The 23943-nt window shown below is 37.1% G+C and overlaps 1 protein-coding gene across 1 annotated transcript; it reads left to right on the top strand.

Moving 5' to 3' along the window:
• The first annotated feature begins 13907 nt into the window (after window positions 1-13907).
• Window positions 13908-14855, top strand: LOC142440287 (olfactory receptor 2M5-like). Its single transcript, XM_075542766.1, has one exon. The coding sequence runs from the start codon at window positions 13908-13910 to the stop codon at window positions 14853-14855; it is 948 nt and encodes a 315-aa protein (XP_075398881.1).
• Window positions 14856-23943: the final 9088 nt, after the last annotated feature.

Raw genomic sequence — 23943 nt, 5'->3', positions numbered from 1 at the left:
TGTCCTCTGAAATAAATTCATATGGGGGGAGGGGAAGCTGTCCATATAATTGGGATTGGGGCAGGCCCCTCAGACATCTCCATTGGGTCCCAACTCCATCACTAGATTTTTTTTTTTAAGATTTTCAGGTCTACCCAGGAGCTAATAATACCCTCATACAATATCCTTCAACACAAATACAGAATACCTAGGAGTTAATCTTTTTATCTTCTCTGTGAAGATTCATAAAGAAATTTTTTGAAGAAAAAAAAAGACATCACAGCCATTGAGTTAATTCTACCTCATGGCAACCCTACAGGGCCAGGTGGAAATGTGCCTGTGGTTTTCTGAGAAGATAAATTCTGCAAAAAAATGCCCACAATCTGATACTGATGCTCTGCCTTAAGACTGAGCCAATCATCTTAGTTCAAGTCCATATGAATTGAGCTCCAGGGACACCTTCAATTTTCCCAAGAACAATAAACACCTAAGAAACATTTAGTATGAAATAAACTCACCCAGACAGGAAGAAATACTCAATAAAAAGCAATAAACCAGAAGCAGAAGGAGAAAAGAAGCGAAAAATAAATATTTACTAATTAAATCCTCAGACACCCAAACAATTAATCCAAGATTGTTTGTCAGTGCTTCTGCACTACTTCCTAGTGAAGAGAATAGTTTCTAGTCAGGAAAACTAGCAAGTGGCCATCCGTGGTTTAGCACTAGGCATCAATTAAAATGAAATCAAAGCCCAGAATCAAACTCCCTGCCATTGATTCATAGAGACCCTAAAGGACAAAGGAACACAGTAGGACTACCCTGTGAATTTCTGAGCATGTGAGTCTTTACAGGAACAGAAAGCCTCATCTTCCGGCCACAGAACTGCTGGTGGATTTGAATTGCTGACCTTTCAGTTAGCAGCTTTATAAGTGTAAAGTTGTTTGCTCCTCAGGAAAAGGGGACAAGACCAGCACCTTCCTTGGTTCACGGCCTGTGGGAGAAGGTTTATGGCTCAGCTATGGGAGCGGATGAAGCAATGACTGGCCTGTCACTCTGCTTAAAATAAACAGACATGCCTCCTGTTCACTGATTAAGGTTTCAGAAGACGGCAGTCTGGAAACTTATGTTCCCAACATCATTGTCCCTCCAGTCTGTGAATAACCTGGTTGATATGTTAATGTTTCTTTGTAAGCCATCAAAGCATATTGAAATGTCTCATTGTGTAATCCTGCCACAAGTTTCAGGCTACCTGCCGAACAGGTATTAAAGCTTGCCTCGAATAAAGCACAACGCTCTGGAGTGTCTATCCTGCAGAGACCCCGGTGCCCTAACTTGGACTATCCCTTTTGTATATAAGATGTCTTCTGCAGTTCATAGCATCATGAACCAATTCAATTGGTATTATAAGACTCAGTCTCTACATAGTCTTACAGCAGTCCAACACATAGCCCACTATGCCAACAACCGGGGCAAAGGAAATGTGTGTCTGCTTACCTCCAGAAATAACTACCTATGTTGCTATCAGATCAGAAGAACTGGATGGTGCCTGGTTGGCATTACTGAACATTGATCAAAGATGTTTGTCATAGATTGAATGTGGCCCCTCACAAATTCTGAGTCAATTTGAGTGACTATCCTCAGTGGCTGGCAGTTCTGAATGAAGCTCTAAAAATATGGACTAGCACAGATATCATCTATTGTGATAAACCAATCAATATTTTAAAAATAAGGTGAAGGGTGGGTTCCAATCTTGTCTCACTTATGATCTGAAGTAAGTTTATAGGGAGTTCCCATGAGTGTGGATTGCAACAGCTTTTTCTTACAAGAGGTAAAAGGAGACAGAAGGGAGCGGAGAGAGGGGGACATGCTACTAAGAAGAAAGAGCCCAGAGCAGGGGTAGTTTTGTACCCAGGTACCTGCGCTGAAGACCTCCTATCTTCCAGAGGAAATCAATGGTAAGGTAGAAAGAGGCCTCCAATAAATGTACGCCCTATCAATGCAGGAAGAAAACAAGGACCTTCAATCTAAACTATGAATCTTCCCCTCCATCTGGCTCTATGACTTTACTTCTAGCTTCTTGAATAATGAGAAAATAAATTTGTTTGTTAAAACCTCATTGGTAAATGCTTTTTGCTAAATACTTGTGTTTCTTCTGGTCTAACGGCACAAGATACATAAGACAGAATTGGAACTAGAAGTGGGGTTGCTGCTCCAAAAGACACCTGCAATGTAGAAGCAGTTAGATTGATGAGAAGAGACTGCTGGTGAAACTATGGATATAAATGGTAATTCAGGTGAGAAATCAGAAAGAAGTGAGGAAAGCTGAAAAGCCAGGGTGTAGCAGAGATGGTGAGAAACTGCAGGTGAAATTTGGTGTCATTAGAACCGGGATGACTGCTCAATGTTGATGTTTAACTGTGCTTATAGTAACCCATGGGGAGAAAATGCCTGGTATAAAGTTCCTAATTTTACATATTTGACCCAGTTTCTATCCAGCCTTGGTGACACCGTCCATGGGTTATAGAATACTGGGACTTTAGATCCTCATTTTTTGAGCCACAAAACATGCTTTAGAGACCATACCAGAAGGATTTGATATTCATAGTCCTTGTAACCAGAAGGAATATTAGAGAGGAAATTACAATAGGTACAATTAGGTTAAAAAGTGGTATCTTATTTGATCCCTTTGTTGACCATTTAAAAGTTGTATCAGTTTTATAAAATAAATGAAGGTGAAATACACATAGATTAAGTCTCTAGTGAATCTCCTTTGAACACAGACCAGGGATGTGAACACCATCGCTGTGATGCAGAGTGCATCGTGGAGTATGGCAGATTCAGCTAGCTTAAAATTTAACATCTTATCATATGACACATTTTAAAGTTTTTCTATTTTTTAATAATTTATTTATTTATTTTCACCAAAACTATTTTATTGGGAGTTAATAAAAATAGCATACCATTTTATGGTTCAATTAGGCAGTAGTGTACAATTGCTGCCATAGTTTCAAAATATCTTTTTCCTTTCTGAAATCCTTAACATTAGCTCCCCATCCACTATATGCACCCACCTTGCCCCCACCAAAAAAAAACTTTATTCTACTTTCTTTCCCTATAGGTTCATCAGTCCTGGGTCTCATAAATTGAAAAACAGAAAACAAAATTCAAGACGGTGACCCCCGATAGCATACATCTGAGATAAACCCAATTGTGCACAAACTAAAAATACAGAAAAAGTTGAAAACCAGATCAGGTCCAGCATGCATCAGAAGTAGGATCAACTGACAAGGTTTTAACCATTCAAATGAGGGTCATCATTTTGATGTTATATAGTCATCTCTCCAATGCACTCAATTTGGTAACTAACCACCTTCCTCCGATCCCTCTATTAAGGATTGAGGGAACTCACTGGATGCCTATTTCCTATGTAGGTCCCACAAATGTATCTTGGTCTCCCACTGTCATCTACATACTTCTGCAAACTAGATTCTCACAATTTAACCTCATATTCTATTCTCTACTTCGAAATCAGAGTACATGATTTACAACCTTTGGTGACTGATATTGGTGTGCTTCTTTCATGTGGACTTAGTTGACATCTCACTTAGATGGCTGCTTGTTTGGAAACAAGTTTTTAAGACCTCAGACACAATTTTATCTAATAGCAGAGCACCTTCTCATTTTGTCATCGCATTTTGCTATAGCACCCATATTTTCTGTGTTCTCTTCCTGGGGGGTGGAGGGTGGGGATTAAGGAGGGCCATGATGTAAGAATTGATTGATTGCTCTTTAAATTGGAGCTAGGATTTATTGAAAGCCCAATACCTGTTCCTGGATCTATGTGTGCTTCTTTGTTTTTAATCCGCCTTGGCTCCCTTTCAAAACTTCCTTGTTAATTTATGGTATAGAGTCTTATCAATCATCCCCCTGAGCATAACAATCTTCCAATAATAATGTCTTTTATTAGCCTGTGGTAACAATTTTTAAAATCTGTGTTGGGAGAGCGATATCGGTGCAATGTAGGCTACCTCCATTGCACTGTACCTGAATTATTCACTTGTACAGAATCATTCCTTTCTTCTCATGTGCCTCCTTTTTAATTAGGGTTTTTATATTTTTAATTTTTTTATTACTGTTAACTTTTTTGTTTCTTTGGGGTTTTTTTTCAAGACATGAACTCTAGCATGAATAAATCTATAGAGACAATTATTAGATTAATGGTTTCTTTGGGGTCTGGCAAGGGAGTTTTGGGAGAAATGAGCTAATAACAAGAAGGACAATAAAGAATTAAGGGTCCTAAATTGATTGTGGTAATGATTGTACAATTCTTCTAGATATGACTGAATTGTAAATTAGTGTATTGAATTGATTATGAACCAATAAACTATTTAAAATAAGAATAAAAACCAAAGGATGGAATATCTATATCATCTACATTTATATATACCTATATCAAGCTAATGATGGTCATATAGAGCTAGTGTAGCAACATTTATTCCTGACAAAATAGAAATCAAAGTATAAAGCCATAATATAATGATGAAAACCACAAATAAACAAGAACATATATCCATAACAAACATCTATGCACCTAGTGAGAGTCCTTCAAAATATGTGAATCAAAGTAATAGAATTGTAGAGATAAATAGACTGTAATACAATAATATTAGGAGTTTTACTACATCACTTTTGAGCCAAGATAGATTAAATAGAAATAAAACCAACAAAGATAAAATAATTAAATAGTATAATGAATCAATTTGCTCTCCTAGACATGTCCAGAACATTTCACCTAGCAACAATACAATATACATTTTTTTCTGGGCACATATGGCATACTCCAGAATAGATCACATGTTAGGCCACAAAGCAAGTATCAGTACAATAAAATCAATAAAGATACTGCAAACCGTCTTTTCAGATTACAATGTTATAAAATTAGAAATAAATAATAGAAAGCAATATCATAGGACAACATTTTACGTAAAAAACCACTGGGTAATTAAAGATATAAAAGAGTACAATGTAAAAATTCCTTTAAAATGTGAGAACTAAATTACAGACAATAAAATATGTAGGACACAGTAAAATCAGTACTGAAAAGTTTTTTATAACAATAAGTGCACACATCAGAAAGGAAGGAAGAATTAAACACTTTAACACAGCATCTATAACTATTAGAACAAGAACAAAATAGATACTTGAAAAAATAATAAATAATAGAAATCAGTGAATTGAAAAAATTTTAATATAGAAAAATATGACAAGAAGTTGGTTCTTCAAAATTATTTTTAGAAATTGTTATACAAGAGGCAAACCTAATAAAGGAAAATAAAGAGGAAAAGCAAATATTATAAATAAGAAAAAAACTGGTGACATCATAAATTAAAAAGATGATTACACAAAAAATTTTATTACATCCATCTGTGGACTCGGTGAAGTCCTCTTGTACCTTTTGTATTTGGGGTGCTTTCTTACTTCCATTTCTTGTCAGTGCATTGTGCACCTGTGTCTGTGTGGTACTTTATTGCCTAATTTCCACCATTGAGCCAATGCTATTTTGAGTGCTGTTTTCTCTTTGTTGACCTCTGGGTGGAGTTTTGTTTTTTTTTTGTGGTGGTGTTTTCTTGTTTGTGGTCAGTGAGTGTTGTTTTTCTGCCCATACTGGATCCACAAGGATCTTTTGTAGGGCTGGGTTTCATTTAACATCTTCTTTGAGTGTAACCTGTCTGGGAAGATTCTGACTTCTCCATTTACCTTAATTGGTAATTAGCCTCGATAGAGTATTCTTGGGTTTGTGTTATTTTCCTTCAATTTTCAGAATATTTTACTCTACTCACTCCTCTTCTTCACAGTGTTCACTGATAAGTCTGAGTATATTATTTGGGTCCCTTTATAAGTGACTGCTTTTTATCCCTAGAGCCTCATGATCTTCTCCTTTTCCTCAAAGTTGTGGATTTTAACTATTACATGCTTTGGGGACTTCTTTTGGGGTTTAGTCTAGCTAGATTTCTTTTGGCTTCCTGAATGTTTGCATGGTTTTCATTCGTTAAGCTGGGGAAGGTTTCCTTTAAGAATTCCCTCACTGTTTTGGCCATTGACTTCTTTGTTATGTCTTGTTCTGGTAGTCCAATTATTCTAATAATTTGTTGAAGTCTAACTAGTTATCCTCCATGTCACTGTTGTGATTCTCTCCCTCCTCATGTCTCTTGGTGAAGTCTTTGAATTTTCTCCTGGCTTTTGTTATCTTGTCCCTTAGCTCTTGTATTTCCCTTTGGTGAGTAGCCTTTATCTCCTATCATTCCATCCTTTTTCTGGATTGTTTCCTTCATATCCTGTCTGACTCTAAGCAGCATTCTGAAGATTTCTTTCTGTGGCAGATCAACATCTTCCTCTTCTATGACAGTGGTTAGGTTCAGGTCATCCTCTGACATTGCATTTTATTTCTCCTGTTTTCTTGTTGAGGCTTTTCAGTCAGCTTGTTTACATGTCATTTTGGAGGAACCCAGTGCCATTTTCCTGCGAGTCAGGGAGCCCTATACTCTCTCTTTGTGGGGTTCATATTAATGTTTTTGCAGGCTGCTTGTAGCTAACTACCTTGAAGGTTTGTGTTTCACCCTTGTCCCTTTGGGGTTCACTTTCACCCACGCCTGTCAGGAATCTGTTGTTTGGAGGACAGTTGGAATTGGATGGCCCCCCTCCGTCGTCAGACTGAGGTCAGCCTCTGTTGCACGCCAGCAACCCTAAGGCCTCCATAGCAGCTGTTTCCAGCTGTGCAAGTCCTGGTTTGAAGGGATGTGCTAGAGCAGGCATGGGAATACAGATTTCCGGGGGCTGGGGTCCTATTCTCCCAGCTAAACACAGTGTGGACAGGCAGTTAGGTGAGAAACAGGGCCTAGTCACATCAGTTAGAAAGCAGAGGGATGCCAGGCAGGGAAAAGGTAGAAAGGAAAGTGCTGGTATTGGAGGAGGGCTCCACCAATTGGCACCAATGGGAGGAGGGTTCCTCCAGGCCGTTTGGGGTATTAAATGGCTGCTAAATGAGCCTCTGCTGGGTGGCTGAGTTTTAGGATGTTGCAGCCAGCCAGGGCATGGCAATTCACAGCAGTGTGGGCAGCTGGGGTCTGCCTAATTCCTGTGGCAATCCCAGGTCCTCAGGGATTCACTTCGGGTGCAAATGGTGGGGTAAGATTCAGATCTTAGTTCACTGAGCTTTGGAACCCCCACTCAGCCTCTACAAATCCCCAAATTTCTGCATTACTAGTTTTAGTGGTTCATAAATTTTAAAAATAGTTGTATTGATTGGATTTCCTTATATGCAGATAGGCAGCTATCACAGAAAGCACTGCACTTCAGGTAGATCTTGAAATGTCTTTATTTTTACTATGAATGTGATGCCATTCCTCTTGAATATGTTTATTATTTTCTCATTCAAAGTTGCTAATACCAACCTATTTTAGTTCACTAATGTCTAGAATATCAAAGTTTATGTGCTTTGTTGCACTTTTTATGACTTATAATTTTGCTCAATTCACGCCTAATACATTCCAAGTTCCAAATATTAATAGATGGTTGGTTCCATTCCTTCTTATTTTGAATTATGTCCGACCAGCAATAAATGTCCTGAAGGCTTTACTCCCCATCCATGTCATTATGGTCAACTGGAATTTGAGAAGGCAGCTCTTCCTCAATCAGTATTTAAGTTCCTGTTGACATGAGAGACTTAAGTTTCGCCACTGTATATGACAATGCCCTGCAGCTATTTATTGGGTTTTGAGTATGTGACAACGTTCCCCTTCTATTCACAGGTCTCTCTTTTCTTTCAGTGCCATCAAGTCACTTTCGATCCATAGTGACCCTGTAGGACAGTGTTGAAATTCCCTTGTGGGTGTCTGGAAGTGTAACACATTATGAAAGCAGAAAGTTCCATCTTTCTCACTCAAAATGGCAGCTTGTTTTCAACTGCTGCCTGACTCTGCATTGGCAAATTCCTCATAATTGGAATAATGAAAGGGGACAGAATGTCAAGTAAGTTTGGGAGTGTATACCTTAGTATATTTCCTCACATTTCTGGGTCCTGAAATTTGCAACAACATCTCATAAAACTCACAAAATTTTAAATAAATGATTTACATGATTATGGGTGCTCCTAGGTCCTAAATACAAAATTTAGGTGTCTGTCTTGAGGATTCGGCTAATCCACAGGCTGCAGAATCTGGTGACATCATTTCAGGTGATAGACAGCAACTTAAACCCCAAGAACCAGAAGTCAGTAAGTATCCATTCAAATGCAGAGTCCAGAGGCAGATACCAAAAATCCCTGAAAGTCAAAGGAGGCTTTCTTGCTTGTACCAAAACTCAGTCAAGGAAGTATGTTGGACGTAGGTTAAACCTGCTATATATATATATATATATATATATATATATATATATATATATATGTATGTATGTATATATATATATATGTATATATATATATATGTATATATATACATATATCATATTTTTTGAAGCTAAACTGTTAGAGATCCAAGTGAGCCCACATTGACACAATGTAAGAAATAATATGAGCACTAAATATTTCACCATGGCCATTTACACTTACATTATCAGGTAGGGGTCATAGATAGTTATATATTACATCAGAGATTATTATATGAGGGAGAGACATAATTTCTCATGTTTACTCAAAAGTCCATGAGTTTCACTATGCAGTAAATATTGTAAAACCATCTATAATATTAAATTTACATGAATTTTGACATACAATTAGTGATTCTTACAGCATAACATTAATAAACTTAAAAATTCATTTCCCTGGTGTGAGTCATGCACTATAATGTCTCTCTAGATAAATATTAAGTATTAAGGTAGCTGTTGGGCATTGGGTCTCTACCAAGAACTCCCTCATCACAAGAACATTTTGTTCTAATAACCTGGCATTCTGTGATGCTCACCTTCCCAAAGCAATAGCTGAAATAAAAATTAATGCATAGGCAAATGTGGTGAAGAAAGCTGATGGTGCTCAACTATTAAACAATATAGGGTCTGGGGTCTTAAAGGTGTAAAGATGAACAAGTGACTATCTAACAAAGAAGCAAAAAGCCCACATAGAAAAAGCACACCAGCCTGTGTAATCATGAAGTGTCAACATGATCAGGTAACAGGCATCAGAGGACCCAAAACAAACAAATATATTGATGCAAATGATGGGAGTCAGAGGGGAGACCCAAAGCCCATCTCTAGACAATGGGTCATTCCCATCACAGAAGGGTCACAAGGAAGGGACGAGTCAGCCAGGGTATAGTATAGCACTAACAAAGCACACAACATTCCTCTAGTTATTTAATGCTTCCTCCCACCCTCGCTTTCATGACCATAGTTTTACCTTACAAATTGTACCTTAAAATGGGACAAATAAGAGCTCTTGGCACACATAATACAGGACAGAATAATCCCTCAGGAACAGTAATTGGAGTAGCAATACTATGAGGATGAGGGCAAGCTGGGGAGGATGAGGCGGAGTAATGGGGAACCCTCTACAATGATCAATGTATAACCCCACCCCCAATGGGATGAACAACAAAACATTGGTAAAGAAAGACAATTGATGGTGTAAGATATGAAAATAATAATAATTTATTGTTTATCAGGGGTGAGAGGCGTTTTCTTCATGCTTCCACAATTTTACAGCTTCTGACAAAGAACACTGGAGTTCAAACTTCAAATCCAAAGAGTTCCTTTTTTTCATTGATCTGTCAGCAGCCACTTGGCATGTCTCTTCGCCTTCTAATATTCTGACTACTCCAAAGCACTGGGTGGGGCTAATCTTTTTGAAGTCTTCCTTTCAGGTATATCCTAAACCCAAAATAAAATCAAAATAATGGCTTGAGGCAAGTGGGCTTACAAGCTCTCTATTTTCATACTTCCCAGTAAACATTTCTTTAAATCATTTTATCTCTAATAAGGAGAAGAAATTAGTATAAACAAAAGTAGAATCAGATACCAAATTAAATTCTTAAAACAGTCTTCTGCAATCCTTATCTAGCTTGTCTAAATCCTTATCTAAACTATTATATTTATACACAAATATGGGATTAGGTCTCTGAGAGCAGTAAACAAGGTCCAGGCTTTCTGTCTGGCATTCTGCCTTCTGTCAACCATTTTCCATAGCAGCATGGTTTCTGAGAAATTCCAATGGTAATTTCTACCCCTGAGCTCAAAATATACATTAATCACATTCATTTTTGACATTTTAAACAGGAATAACCAAAGACTAGAACCAAACAAAATAGTCAAAACTTTAACTTCCCATATTCTTCCTAGAAAACAGTGTGACTTTAACAGACCTCTGGAGAGTCAAAGAAGAAAAACTACCATGAGGGAGAGGTCAAAAAAATCCACAGAAGCTCATATATGTATAAGAGAGAGTTTTATATATAGGGTAAATTTTATATAAAGTACATTCAGAAAGCATTCCCACCCAGTCTAGTCCAAGCCCATAAATCCAACTGAGCCCATATGTTCAACACTGATCTGCAAAGTCATCCTCACAGTCACAAAACACACACAATGGCACCAAATGCAGGAGGATCACAGGGCAGTGGGCAGACAATCTTTTAATCCAGTGGTGGTATAAGCATCCCAGTGCTGGCAGGGGTCCCCACGTGGTTTCTCCAGCATCCAAGACTGCATCAGGGTAAGTCCATGTGGTTTCTTCTCAGGGATGTCTAGCGGGAAGTGAGCCTTGCCAACTAAAGCATGGAACTGGTGAAGGCAACTGCACCTTGGTCCGACCACCAGAGAGCAAGAGACTCGAAAACCAGGAAGGCGAGGTTCACTGACTGGCCATTTATCTCTCTGTCCTTCGATTAATCCCACATATGTGTATTGGCCAGGTTGGCACATTATACCTTAACTATCTCAGGGAGCACGGGAACAAAGAGGAGCTAATACAGGACTCAAGTAGGAAGAGCTTGTTTTGAAAATTATGATGGCAATATATGTACAAATGAGTTTGATATAATTGGTGTATGGATTTTTGCAAGAGTTTTAAGAGCCCCCAATAAAATGGTTTCTTAATAAATAAATAACAAAAGCTCAATTAGTTCTTATATCAAGGCCATGCTTGATACTCGCCCTCAAGAAGGGAACATAGATGATATGGGTTCTATTAAAAAGTGTGGTGGACAAATCAGACAGTGCCCAGATAAGAGATAAAACAGCAATGGGGCCTTGAAGGCTTGTTTCCAAACAAGCAGCCATCTAACTGAAACGTCAACTAAGTTCACATGGAAGAAGCATATTTATACATCATATATATGATGTACATATTTAGCATATATGTACATCACATATCTGTATATACACATATCCTATATATACCCTATGTGCACACCATATATGTGTATAATATATGTACACATGTATGTACAATATGTGTGTATTATACACACATGTGTATAATATATGTACATATATATAGTATATATGTACATATATTGTATGTGCATCATATAATCCAAAGATGAAGGAGGAAATAGTATCAGATCCTAATTTGTGAGATTCTGGTTTGTAAAAGGCTAGAGATGACAGTGAAGGCCAAAGCTATTTTTGTGAGATTTACACCGGACAGAAGCCTCTGATCATTTCCCTCTATCTGTACTAGAGCGATGGGAAGAGACTTGTTACCTTGTCAGTCGATAACCCTTCTGATACACATTGGGCCTGATCTGCTTTCCAACATTTTCTGTAATTTCCCCCTGACCACATCCATATTAGGGTTTGTCTCTGATGTATTTTGTCATTGGGGCTACCTATCTTCCATTTTTGTTATAAGTTTCTCTGGCTTTTGTATATGAATTGCGGGGTTGACTAACCTATAGAGACAACAAGTAGAATTAGAGTTCTTGGGAGGGACACTGAGGGCAGGGGGGTAAACGGGAGCTGCTTGAGGTGATTGAGCTATGGAATGCTATGATAGCTGTATCAGCTCCAAATAAAATGATTTTGAAATAAATTAGTAAATTCCTCTCGATGATTCATTAGTAAATCCCAAATAAAATTAATTATCCTGATTTTTTAAAGACTTCATTTCCCCTTAATTTTGTTTACAAATATTGTTTTATTTTGATGGTACATACTATTTTTAATTTTTTCTATAAGTATCACTATATGGAATTAGTTAGACCCTGTTAGTTTCTTTTACTATAAAAAGGTTTAAGTCAATTCTGAGAAATCATTTATATTTCCACATAGAGGAGGCACTCAAACAATAACTGGTTTAACAACTAAATTTCCAATTTTTATTCTATAACATGTCTACCAACGCTGTTTTGATAAAGACTCGTATTTTATTATTTAATGTAAAAAAATACCAAAATAAATATCCAAATGAGAACAAGATCTCTGTTTACATCCCTAATTTTAAATATATCTATAATGTATATGAAATATGTATAGTGTACATTCAACGAAATATATTTCAGTTGCTTCCACATATTTACATAGTCTGTCAAATATTGAATCTTATACATTATTAATCTTCATGTCCTAAAATAATTATTTAAAATGAATGTACTAATATGACTTAAGAAGATAAGGGGATTTGTGATTTTTAAAGTACTGCTTATTTTGGTTTCTAGTGAGAGGGAAAAATGTAAAAGTAGAGTTAATAAATCCAAAGCAAAACAAACACCCGTTTCTCATAGACTCCCACGAGTGAAGCTACAAAATATTATCTAAAAGCTTTTATGGAGAAGGAAAATTTAACCATTTATTCTGAAATTCAAATTAATTAAAGTCAAGAGACCATATTCCCATAAGACAGACTCACCAATCATTTGGACCTTGGGAATCTGTGTGTTGGTTATCACATTTCTGATCTTCACATAAATTAATATTAAATCTTCACTATTCAGCTGAATAAGGATTGAAATATCCTATCTTCTACCCAAGCAAGTTAACCTTTCACATGTACACATCCTGTGCACAAGGCAGAAGATAAAGCCAGGAAGAAACTGGCCATAAAAAACATGCTTTTACCTGGTAATATGTTTCTGTAATAATCAGACTATTTTAATCATTATCTTTGGGAACCTAGATTTGATTGATTCAAAATTTACTTCATTTTGAAATAGCATTGCAGTAAGTAATCAAATTATACTGTATATCCTAGAATATAAAAACTGTATAGAATGAACTTTGAAAGTTGTAGTTGTCTGTCAGCAGTGAAAATTATTATGGCATAAATTGGTCAAATGTGACAATTTCCTATAGTCTACATCCATTGAATGTAATTTAGTTAACAGATAATTTTATATTTCTACAGGATTAATGACATAATTCAAATTTTTCCAAAATAATAATTAATTAAATATATCCAAATGAAGACAGGGATTTGGCAGCGACGTGTTTAGCAACTATTGATTGCACATCAAATATATAAAAAAAAACATGCAAGATGGACTTTTGGAGACTGGAAAACAGCATAGAAACTAAATTGAATGTAAGTAAAATCATCGTACATTTATTATTATGATAAATTTGGGGGAAGGAAAAGGGAGAAATGATTCAACATGCTGTGCTGTGTTAACAGCAATGGGTGCGAGCATGATTATCACTATAATTTTAAAGATGACAGAACTGAAACTCATAGATTAAGTCATTTTTTCAACTTTCAAAATTAGTGAGTTTGTTGAGCACAATGAGCTTGAAAGTTTGAACTGATTTGATCTTTGATACTTTTAATACATTATCCTATTTAAATTTTAAAGTAATACACACAAACTAATGTTTCATTATTGGGTTTCAGATATAGAAATACAATGGGTATTTGCCAACTGACCTAAGAACAATATGCAATGAGAAATGTACATCCCTCACACTCTAACTGGATTCTCCCAAACAAACACAACTCTAAAATCAACATGAAAAAAGGAAATGACACATCAACCATAGACTTCATTTTCCTTGGATTATTTCCTGATATGGGAAATACCAGCTTTCTTATGTACATCATTTTTCTTAGCTACATTATTTCTCTCCTTGGAAACACCATCCTGTTCTTACTAATTTGGGTGGATTCTCGACTCCACACTCCCATGTACTTACTTCTCAGCCAACTTTCTCTCATGGATATAGTTCTCATCACCACCACTGTTCCTAAGATGGTCAATGACTTCTGGGTGGATAGGAAAACTATCTCACAGATAGCCTGTGGGGTGCAGATGCTGTTGTACATAAACATAATAGGTTCTGAATGTATCCTCTTGACTCTGATGTCTTATGATCGCTATATTGCTGTCTGCAAACCACTGAGGTACTCAGTCATTATGACCCCCAGAGTCTGCCTGCACATGGTTGTTTCTGCCTGGACAGCGGGATTTCTAAATGCGTTAGTCCACACAGCATATGTTATGCATTTACCAGTCTGTGACTCCAGAGAGATTCACCACTTCTTCTGTGAACTCCTAGCTGTCCTGCAGCTCTCCTGCGAGGAGACTTCTGTGTATGAAATGATATTATTCATCATGGGAATAGTGTTCTTCCTCATTCCCTTTGGACTCATTCTGGCCTCCTACAGCCTCATATTCTTGAGTGTCTTCCATATGAAATCTAAGAAGGGCAAGAAAAAGGCCCTGGCTACCTGGTCCTCCCACCTCACAGTGGAAAGTTTCTTTTTCGGTTCAGGCATTATTGTTCTCATGGTATCTCCAGCCATGTACTCAGCAGAGCAAAGCCAGGCTGTCTCCTTGTTCTACAACATTCTCACCCCTATGTTAAACCCCATCATCTACAGTCTAAGGAACAAGGAAGTGGTGAGAGCTGTAAGGAAAGTACTGGGAATAGGTTCCCACATAAAGGACAGACATTAGAGTTTTGACAATGCATTGTATCCTTATCTTTTACAACAGGGTTGATAAAATAATTGAATTAGATCAACAATTCTTTAAGATGCTGAAAATTATTAGCCCCCAAATTGGAAAACAAAGTATAAAATACCCAGGGTATGGTTATATTATGTAAATGTGGTATCCTGTAGAGATTTTGCTAGCAAATGTCAGAACTAGAAAAGTCATTCTCAAGAATTTCATCTCTATGTGTTATTATATAACATTTTATCATTATCAAATTTCTAAACTACTCAAATAGACATTCATGTAGGGATGAATATTATATAAATATAATATATAACATATCATATTAAGATAATATGTACATATAATGACCCAGGCAGATTCATCACTTCTAAACTCCAGCACTTGTTGTTGTTGTTGTTGTTTGTTGTCAAGTCAATCATGAGTCACAGGAATCATAGAGGGCAGGCTATAATTGCCCCATAAGATTTCTTAGGCTCCAGTCTCTACAGATGTCAAATGCCAGGTATTTTTTCCAACATAGTGAACAATGGATTACTACTCCCATACTTTGTGTTAACAGTTAAGCGCAATAACCATTACACAACCAAAAACCTACTTCCATGAAATCAATTCTGTCTCAAAACAGTGCTATGTAAGGTTCACAAGAGTGGAAGTCTTTAAAGGAGAAGATTGACTCATCTTTCTCCAGTGGATCAACTAGGAAGTTTGAATGGCTAACCTGGAAATTAACAGCCTTACCCATAACCCTCAGAGCTCTTAATTTCTGGAATGTATCCTTTCTGATCAATGTTATGTTTGTGTATAAAAGCATAAACTTGAAGTAAATATAGAAATGTTTATGTTTATGTATGCTAAGTATATGTTGAGAGAGTAATATTGGCCAATAGATATGAAATAGTGACAACCATATATAGAATAATAATTTCACAAACTTTTTAACTTACTGATATAAGTATTTATCTTTTAACTCACTATGAATTTATCATTTCTTGATACAATGGTATCGGTTACACTAAAGTCTTCAGAAATTATTAGTACTGCTCCAAAAATGTTCTAAATTGATAATTAGTGCAAAATGATTAAGAAAGTAGTATGTTCAGATCTTTCACTCATTAATTATTTTAAGTGACTAGCATCATAAACCCCATAACTGATATGGAAAGATAAAATATAATAGAATGACTCATCATATCAAGAAATGTTGGCTAGAAAAGAAACTACCAATCAAAGAATGCTTGGTAAGCCCATAATTAGACATTTGTTTGATAAGTTAACCACGAATGGAAGAGGCAGTTTACGTACACAGTTCCAGAGGACTTTAGGAATCAAAATCTACCGCTCTGTTTGAAGGCAGGCCTGAACTGTGGGGCTAACAACGTAAGGATTATTAATGTTAATGAGAACAAGAAAGAAGCAAGTGTCCTAAAGTTGATTGTAGAGCTCTCATAATACTACTGAACTATTGAATTATATAACATGTGAAAGATATAGCAATAAAACTGTAGAACTTTTTACAGCATTTTATTGGGGGCTTATACAACTCAACACAATGCATGCATACATCAGTTGCATAAAGCAGATTTGGACATTCATTAGCGTCATCATTCTCAAAATATTTGCTCTCCATGTAAGCCCCTGGCATGAGCTCATTTCCCCCTCCCTTCCAGCTCCCACCTCCATCATAAACCCTTGATAATTTATAAATAATTATTTTGTGATATTTTACACTGTCTGACATCTCCCTTTCCCCAACTCTTCTATTGTCCATCCTCCTGGGAGGAGGTTATATGTAAATCCCTATAAACAGTTTCTCCTTTCGACAGCACCCTCCCTTCACTCTCCCAGTATCGCCCCTCTCACCACTGGTCCTAAGGGATCATCTCCCTGTATTCCCTGTGTTTCCAGTTCCTATCTGTACCAATGTAAATCCTCTGGTCTAACCAGATTTTTAAGGTAGAATTGGGATCATGATAGTGGGGTGGGGTGTAGGAAGTATTTAGGAACTAGAGGAAAGTTCTATGTTTCATCATTACTGCACTGCACCCTGACTGGCTCAGCTCCTCCACATGACCCTTCAGTAAGGTGATGTCCATTTGCCTACAGATGGGCTTGGGTCCCCACTCTGCATTCCCCCTCATATGATTTTTGGTCTTTGATACCACATAATTGATCCCTTTGGCACCTCATAATCACACAGGCTGGTGTGCTTCTTCCATGTGGACTCTGTTGCTTCACAGCTAGATGGACGCTTATTTATTTTCAAGCCTTTAAGACCCCATATGTAATATATTTTGATAGCCGGGGACCATCAGCTTTCTTTATCACATTTGATTATGCACCCATTTGTCTTCAGCGATTGTATCAGGAAGTTGAGCATTGTGTCAGGAAGGTGAGCATCATGGAATGCCAGTTTAATAGAAGAAAGTATTCTTACATTGTGGGAGTACTTGATTGGAGGCCCAAAATCCATCTGCTACCTTAATACTAAACCTATGAATATGTGCATATATATATATACACAACACATATGTACAGGCCTTTCTTTGGACCACTATAAATGCCCTTTGCCTCCTAGTTCTTTTCTCTATTTCCTTTTACTTTCCTCTTGCCCCACTATAATATGCAGCCTTCATTTGGGTTTCAGTAATTCCTTTCAATCCCATGACCCTTAATCCAACCCTACCAGGCCTCCTACACCCTCCTCACAACCGATTTGGATCACTTGTTCCCTTGTCCCTGGGTTTGTTAACTCCACTTCCTTCCCCCCACCTCCCCCTCTCCCATGTCCCGCCAGAACTGTCGGGTCCTGTTGTTTTCTCCTCCTGATTGTTCATCCAAACTATCTTATTTAGAGAGACCTGCAGAGATAATAACATGCACAAAAACAAGACAGAGCAAAACCAAGCAACAAAAGAACACAACAACAAAAAGCCAATGACAAAAGGAAAACAACACAACAGCAACAATAACAAAAGAAAAGTTTGTAGTTAGTTCAAGGACTGTTTGTTGGCCTTTAGGACTGTTTTCTGGTTGCGTCTGATGGGGTGCCAAGTCCTGACCCCAAAGTCAATTTTTGGTATTTGATGGGGACTCCGTTGCTCTGTCCCCCTTGCTGCACAGTTGCACGCCCATAGTGTTTTGCCTCTGTGTGGTCGGATCAGATCAGGCACAATTCCCACACTGTGTCTCCAGTGTTTTCCCCTGTAGGGTTATGGGTCAGTGAGGGATGTTGTGTCTCATAGTGGTGCCGGCCATCTGATCCTCTCTGTGGATTGGCTGCTCTGAGCGGGAATATTATCATCAAGTCTTGGTGGGCCAAGATGTGCTCCACTCTCTCTTACTCTCCTTTCAATTGCTCCTGTGTTCTCTGATCAGACATATCCATCTCCCTGAGCTGCAGCTTCAGTGCTGTCCTCTGAAATAAATTCATATGGGGGGAGGGGAAGCTGTCCATATAGTTGGGATTGGGGCAGGCCCCTCAGACATCTCCATTGGTTCCCGACTCCATCACTAGATTTTTTTTTTTAAGATTTTCAGGTCTACCCAGGAGCTAATAATACCCTCATACAATATCCTTCAACACAAATACAGAATACCTATAGGAGTTAATCTTTTTATCTTCTCTGTGAAGATTCATAAAGAAATTTTTTGAAGAAAAAAAAAGACATCACAGCCATTGAGTTAATTCTACCTCATGGCAACCCTACAGGGCCAGGTGGAAATGTGCCTGTGGTTTTCTGAGAAGATAAATTCTGCAAAAAAATGCCCACAATCTGATACTGATGCTCTGCCTTAAGACTGAGCCAATCATATTAGTCCAAGTCCATATGAATTGAGCTCCAGGGACACCTTCAATTTTCCCAAGAACAATAAACACCTAAGAAACATTTGGTATGAAATAAACTCACCCAGACAGGAAGAAATACTCAATAAAAAGCAATAAACCAGAAGCAGAAGGAGAAAAGAAGCTAAAAATAAATATTTACTAATTAAATCCTCAGACACCCAAACAATTAATCCAAGATTGTTTGTCAGTGCTTCTGCACTACTTCCTAGTGAAGAGAATAGTTTCTAGTCAGGAAAACTAGCAAGTGGCCATCCGTGGTTTAGCACTAGGCATCAATTAAAATGAAATCAAAGCCCAGAATCAAACTCCCTGCCATTGATTCATAGAGACCCTAAAGGACAATGGAACACAGTAGGACTACCCTGTGAATTTCTGAGCATGTGAGTCTTTACAGGAACAGAAAGCCTCATCTTCCGGCCACAGAACTGCTGGTGGATTTGAATTGCTGACCTTTCAGTTAGCAGCTTTATAAGTGTAAAGTTGTTTGCTCCTCAGGAAAAGGGGACAGGACCAGCACCTTCCTTGGTTCACGGCCTGTGGGAGAAGGTTTATAGCTCAGCTATGGGAGCGGATGAAGCAATGACTGGCCTGTCACTCTGCGTAAAATAAACAGACATGCCTCCTGTTCACTGATTAAGGTTTCAGAAGACGGCAGTCTGGAAACTTATGTTCCCAACATCATTGTCCCTCCAGTCTGTGAATAACCTGGTTGATATGTTAATGTTTCTTTGTAAGCCATCAAAGCATATTGAAATGTCTCATTGTGTAATCCTGCCACAAGTTTCAGGCTACCTGCCGAACAGGTATTAAAGCTTGCCTCGAATAAAGCACAACGCTCTGGAGTGTCTATCCTGCAGAGACCCCGGTGCCCTAACTTGGACTATCCCTTTTGTATATAAGATGTCTTCTGCAGTTCATAGCATCATGAACCAATTCAATTGGTATTATAAGACTCAGTCTCTACATAGTCTTACAGCAGTCCAACACATAGCCCACTATGCCAACAACCGGGGCAAAGGAAATGTGTGTCTGCTTACCTCCAGAAATAACTACCTATGTTGCTATCAGATCAGAAGAACTGGATGGTGCCTGGTTGGCATTACTGAACATTGATCAAAGATGTTTGTCATAGATTGAATGTGGCCCCTCACAAATTCTGAGTCAATTTGAGTGACTATCCTCAGTGGCTGGCAGTTCTGAATGAAGCTCTAAAAATATGGACTAGCACAGATATCATCTATTGTGATAAACCAATCAATATTTTAAAAATAAGGTGAAGGGTGGGTTCCAATCTTGTCTCACTTATGATCTGAAGTAAGTTTATAGGGAGTTCCCATGAGTGTGGATTGCAACAGCTTTTTCTTACAAGAGGTAAAAGGAGACAGAAGGGAGCGGAGAGAGGGGGACATGCTACTAAGAAGAAAGAGCCCAGAGCAGGGGTAGTTTTGTACCCAGGTACCTGCGCTGAAGACCTCCTATCTTCCAGAGGAAATCGATGGTATGGTAGAAAGAGGCCTCCAATAAATGTACGCCCTATCAATGCAGGAAGAAAACAAGGACCTTCAATCTAAACTATGAATCTTCCCCTCCATCTGGCTCTATGACTTTACTTCTAGCTTCTTGAATAATGAGAAAATGAATTTGTTTGTTAAAACCTCATTGGTAAATGCTTTTTGCTAAATACTTGTGTTTCTTCTGGTCTAACGGCACAAGATACATAAGACAGAATTGGAACTAGAAGTGGGGTTGCTGCTCCAAAAGACACCTGCAATGTAGAAGCAGTTAGATTGATGAGAAGAGACTGCTGGTGAAACTATGGATATAAATGGTAATTCAGGTGAGAAATCAGAAAGAAGTGAGGAAAGCTGAAAAGCCAGGGTGTAGCAGAGATGGTGAGAAACTGCAGGTGAAATTTGGTGTCATTAGAACCGGGATGACTGCTCAATGTTGATGTTTAACTGTGCTTATAGTAACCCATGGGGAGAAAATGCCTGGTATAAAGTTCATAATTTTACATGTTTGACCCAGTTTCTATCCAGCCTTGATGACACCGTCCATGGGTTATAGAATACTGGGACTTTAGATCCTCATTTTTTTGAGCCACAAAACATGCTTTAGAGACCATACCAGAAGGATTTGATATTCATAGTCCTTGTAACCAGACAGGAATATTGGAGAGGAAATTACAATAGGTACAATTAGGTTAAAAAGTGGTATCTTATTTGATCCCTTTGTTGACCATTTAAAAGTTGTATCAGTTTTATAAAATAAATGAAGGTGTTATACACGTAGATTAAGTCTCTAGTGAATCTCCTTTGAACACAGACCAGGGATGTGAACACCATCGCTGTGATGCAGAGTGCATCGTGGAGTATGGCAGATTCAGCTAGCTTAAAATTTAACATCTTATCATGTGACACATTTTAAAGTTTTTCTATTTTTTAATAATTTATTTATTTATTTTCACCAAAACTATTTTATTGGGAGTTAATAAAAATAGCATACCATTTTATGGTTCAATTAGGCAGTAGTGTACAATTGCTGCCATAGTTTCAAAATATCTTTTTCCTTTCTGAAATCCTTAACATTAGCTCCCCATCCACTATATGCACCCACCTTGCCCCCCCCAAAAAAAACTTTATTCTACTTTCTTTCCCCATAGGTTCATCAGTCCTGGATCTCATAAATTGAAAAACAAAATTCAAGACGGTGACCCCCGATAGCATACATCTGAGATAAACCCAATTGTGCACAAACTAAAAATACAGAAAAAGTTGAAAACCAGATCAGGTCCAGCATGCATCAGAAGTAGGATCAACTGACAAGGTTTTAACCATTCAAATGAGGGTCATCATTTTGATGTTATATAGTCATCTCTCCAATGCACTCAATTTGGTAACTAACCACCTTCCTCCGATCCCTCTATTAAGGATTGAGGGAACTCACTGGATGCCTATTTCCTATGTAGGTCCCACAAATGTATCTTGGTCTCCCACTGTCATCTACATACTTCTGCAAACCAGATTCTCACAATTTAACCTCATATTCTATTCTCTACTTCGAAATCAGAGTACATGATTTACAACCTTTGGTGACGGATTTTGGTGTGCTTCTTTCATGTGGACTTAGTTGACACTCACTTAGATGCTTGCTTGTTTGGAAACACGTTTTTAGGACCTCAGACACAATTTTATCTAATAGCAGAGCACCTTCTCATTTTGTCATCGCATTTTGCTATAGCACCCATATCTTCTGTGTTCTCTTCCTGGGGGGTGGAGGGTGGGGATTAAGGAGGGCCATGATGTAAGAATTGATTGATTGCTCTTTAAATTGGAGCTAGGACTTATTGAAAGCCCAATACCTGTTCCTGGATCTATGTTTGTTTCTTTGTTTTTAATCCGACTTGGCTCCCTTTCAAAACTTCCTTGTTAATTTATGGTATAGAGTCTTATCAATCATCCCCCTGAGCATAACAATCTTCCAATAATAATGTCTTTTATTAGCCTGTGGTAACAATTTTTAAAATCTGTGTTGGGAGAGGGATATCGGTGCAATGTAGGCTACCTCCATTGCACTGTACCTGAATTATTCACTTGTACAGAATCATTCTTTTCTTCTCATGTGCCTCCTTTTTAATTAGGGTTTTTATATTTTTAATTTTTTTATTACTGTTAACTTTTTTGTTTCTTTGGGTTTTTTTTTCAAGACATGAACTCTAGCATGAATAAATCTATAGAGACAATTATTAGATTAATGGTTTCTTTGGGGTCTGGCAAGGGAGTTTTGGGAGAAATGAGCTAATAACAAGAAGGACAATAAAGAATTAAGGGTCCTAAATTGATTGTGGTAATGATTGTACAATTCTTCTAGATATGACTGAATTGTTAATTAGTGTATTGAATTGATTATGAACCAATAAACTATTTAAAATAAGAATTAAAACCAAAGGATGGAATATCTATATCATCTACATTTATATATACCTATATCAAGCTAATGATGGTCATATAGAGCTAGTGTAGCAACATTTATTCCTGACAAAATAGAAATCAAAGTATAAAGCCATAATATAATGATGAAAACCACAAATAAACAAGAACATATATCCATAACAAACATCTATGCACCTAGTGAGAAACCTTCAAAATATGTGAATCAAACTAATAGAATTGTAGAGATAAATAGACTGTAATACAATAATATTAGGAGTTTTACTACATCACTTTTGAGCCAAGATAGATTAAATAGAAATAAAACCAACAAAGATAAAATAATTAAATAGTATAATGAATCAATTTGATCTCCTAGACATGTCCAGAACATTTCACCTAGCAACAATACAATATACATTTTTTTCTGGGCAGATATGGCATACTCCAGAATAGATCACATGTTAGGCCACAAAGCAAGTATCAGTACAATAAAATCAATAAAGATACTGCAAACTGTCTTTTCAGATTACAATGTTATAAAATTAGAAATAAATAATAGAAAGCAATATCATAGGACAACATTTTACGTAAAAAACCACTGGGTAATTAAAGATATAAAAGAGTACAATGTAAAAATTCCTTTAAAATGTGAGAACTAAATTACAGACAATAAAATATGTAGGACACAGTAAAATCAGTACTGAAAAAGTTTTTTATAACAATAAGTGCACACATCAGAAAGGAAGGAAGAATTAAACACTTTAACACAGCATCTATAACTATTAGAACAAGAACAAAATAGATACTTGAAAAAATAATAAATAATAGAAATCAGTGAATTGAAAAAATTTTAATATAGAAAAATAGGACAAGAAGTTGGTTCTTCAAAATTATTTTTAGAAATTGTTATACAAGAGGCAAACCTAATAAAGGAAAATAAAGAGAAAAAGCAAATATTATAAATAAGAAAAAAACTGGTGACATCATAATAGAGACAACCGAAATTAAAAAGATAATTACACATAAAAAATTTTATTACATCCATCTGTGGACTCTGTGATATCCTCTTGTACCTTTTGTATTTGGGGTGCTTTCTTACTTCCATTTCTTGTCAGTGCATTGTGCACATGTGTCTGTGTGGTACTTTATTGCCTAATTTCCACCATTCAGCCAATGCTATTTTGAGTGCTGTTTTCTCTTTGTTGACCTCTGGGTGGAGTTTGTTTTTTTTTTGTTTTTTGTGGTGGTGTTTTCTTGTTTGTGGTCAGTGAGTGTTGTTTTTCTGCCCATACTGGATCCACAA

The sequence above is a fragment of the Tenrec ecaudatus genome, chromosome 2 (genome assembly GCF_050624435.1).
Source record: "Tenrec ecaudatus isolate mTenEca1 chromosome 2, mTenEca1.hap1, whole genome shotgun sequence".
In the NCBI taxonomy this organism is placed as follows: domain Eukaryota; kingdom Metazoa; phylum Chordata; class Mammalia; order Afrosoricida; family Tenrecidae; genus Tenrec; species Tenrec ecaudatus.
The sequence above is the reverse complement of the archived record's forward strand: the minus strand, read 5'-3'. Positions and strand labels throughout refer to the sequence as shown.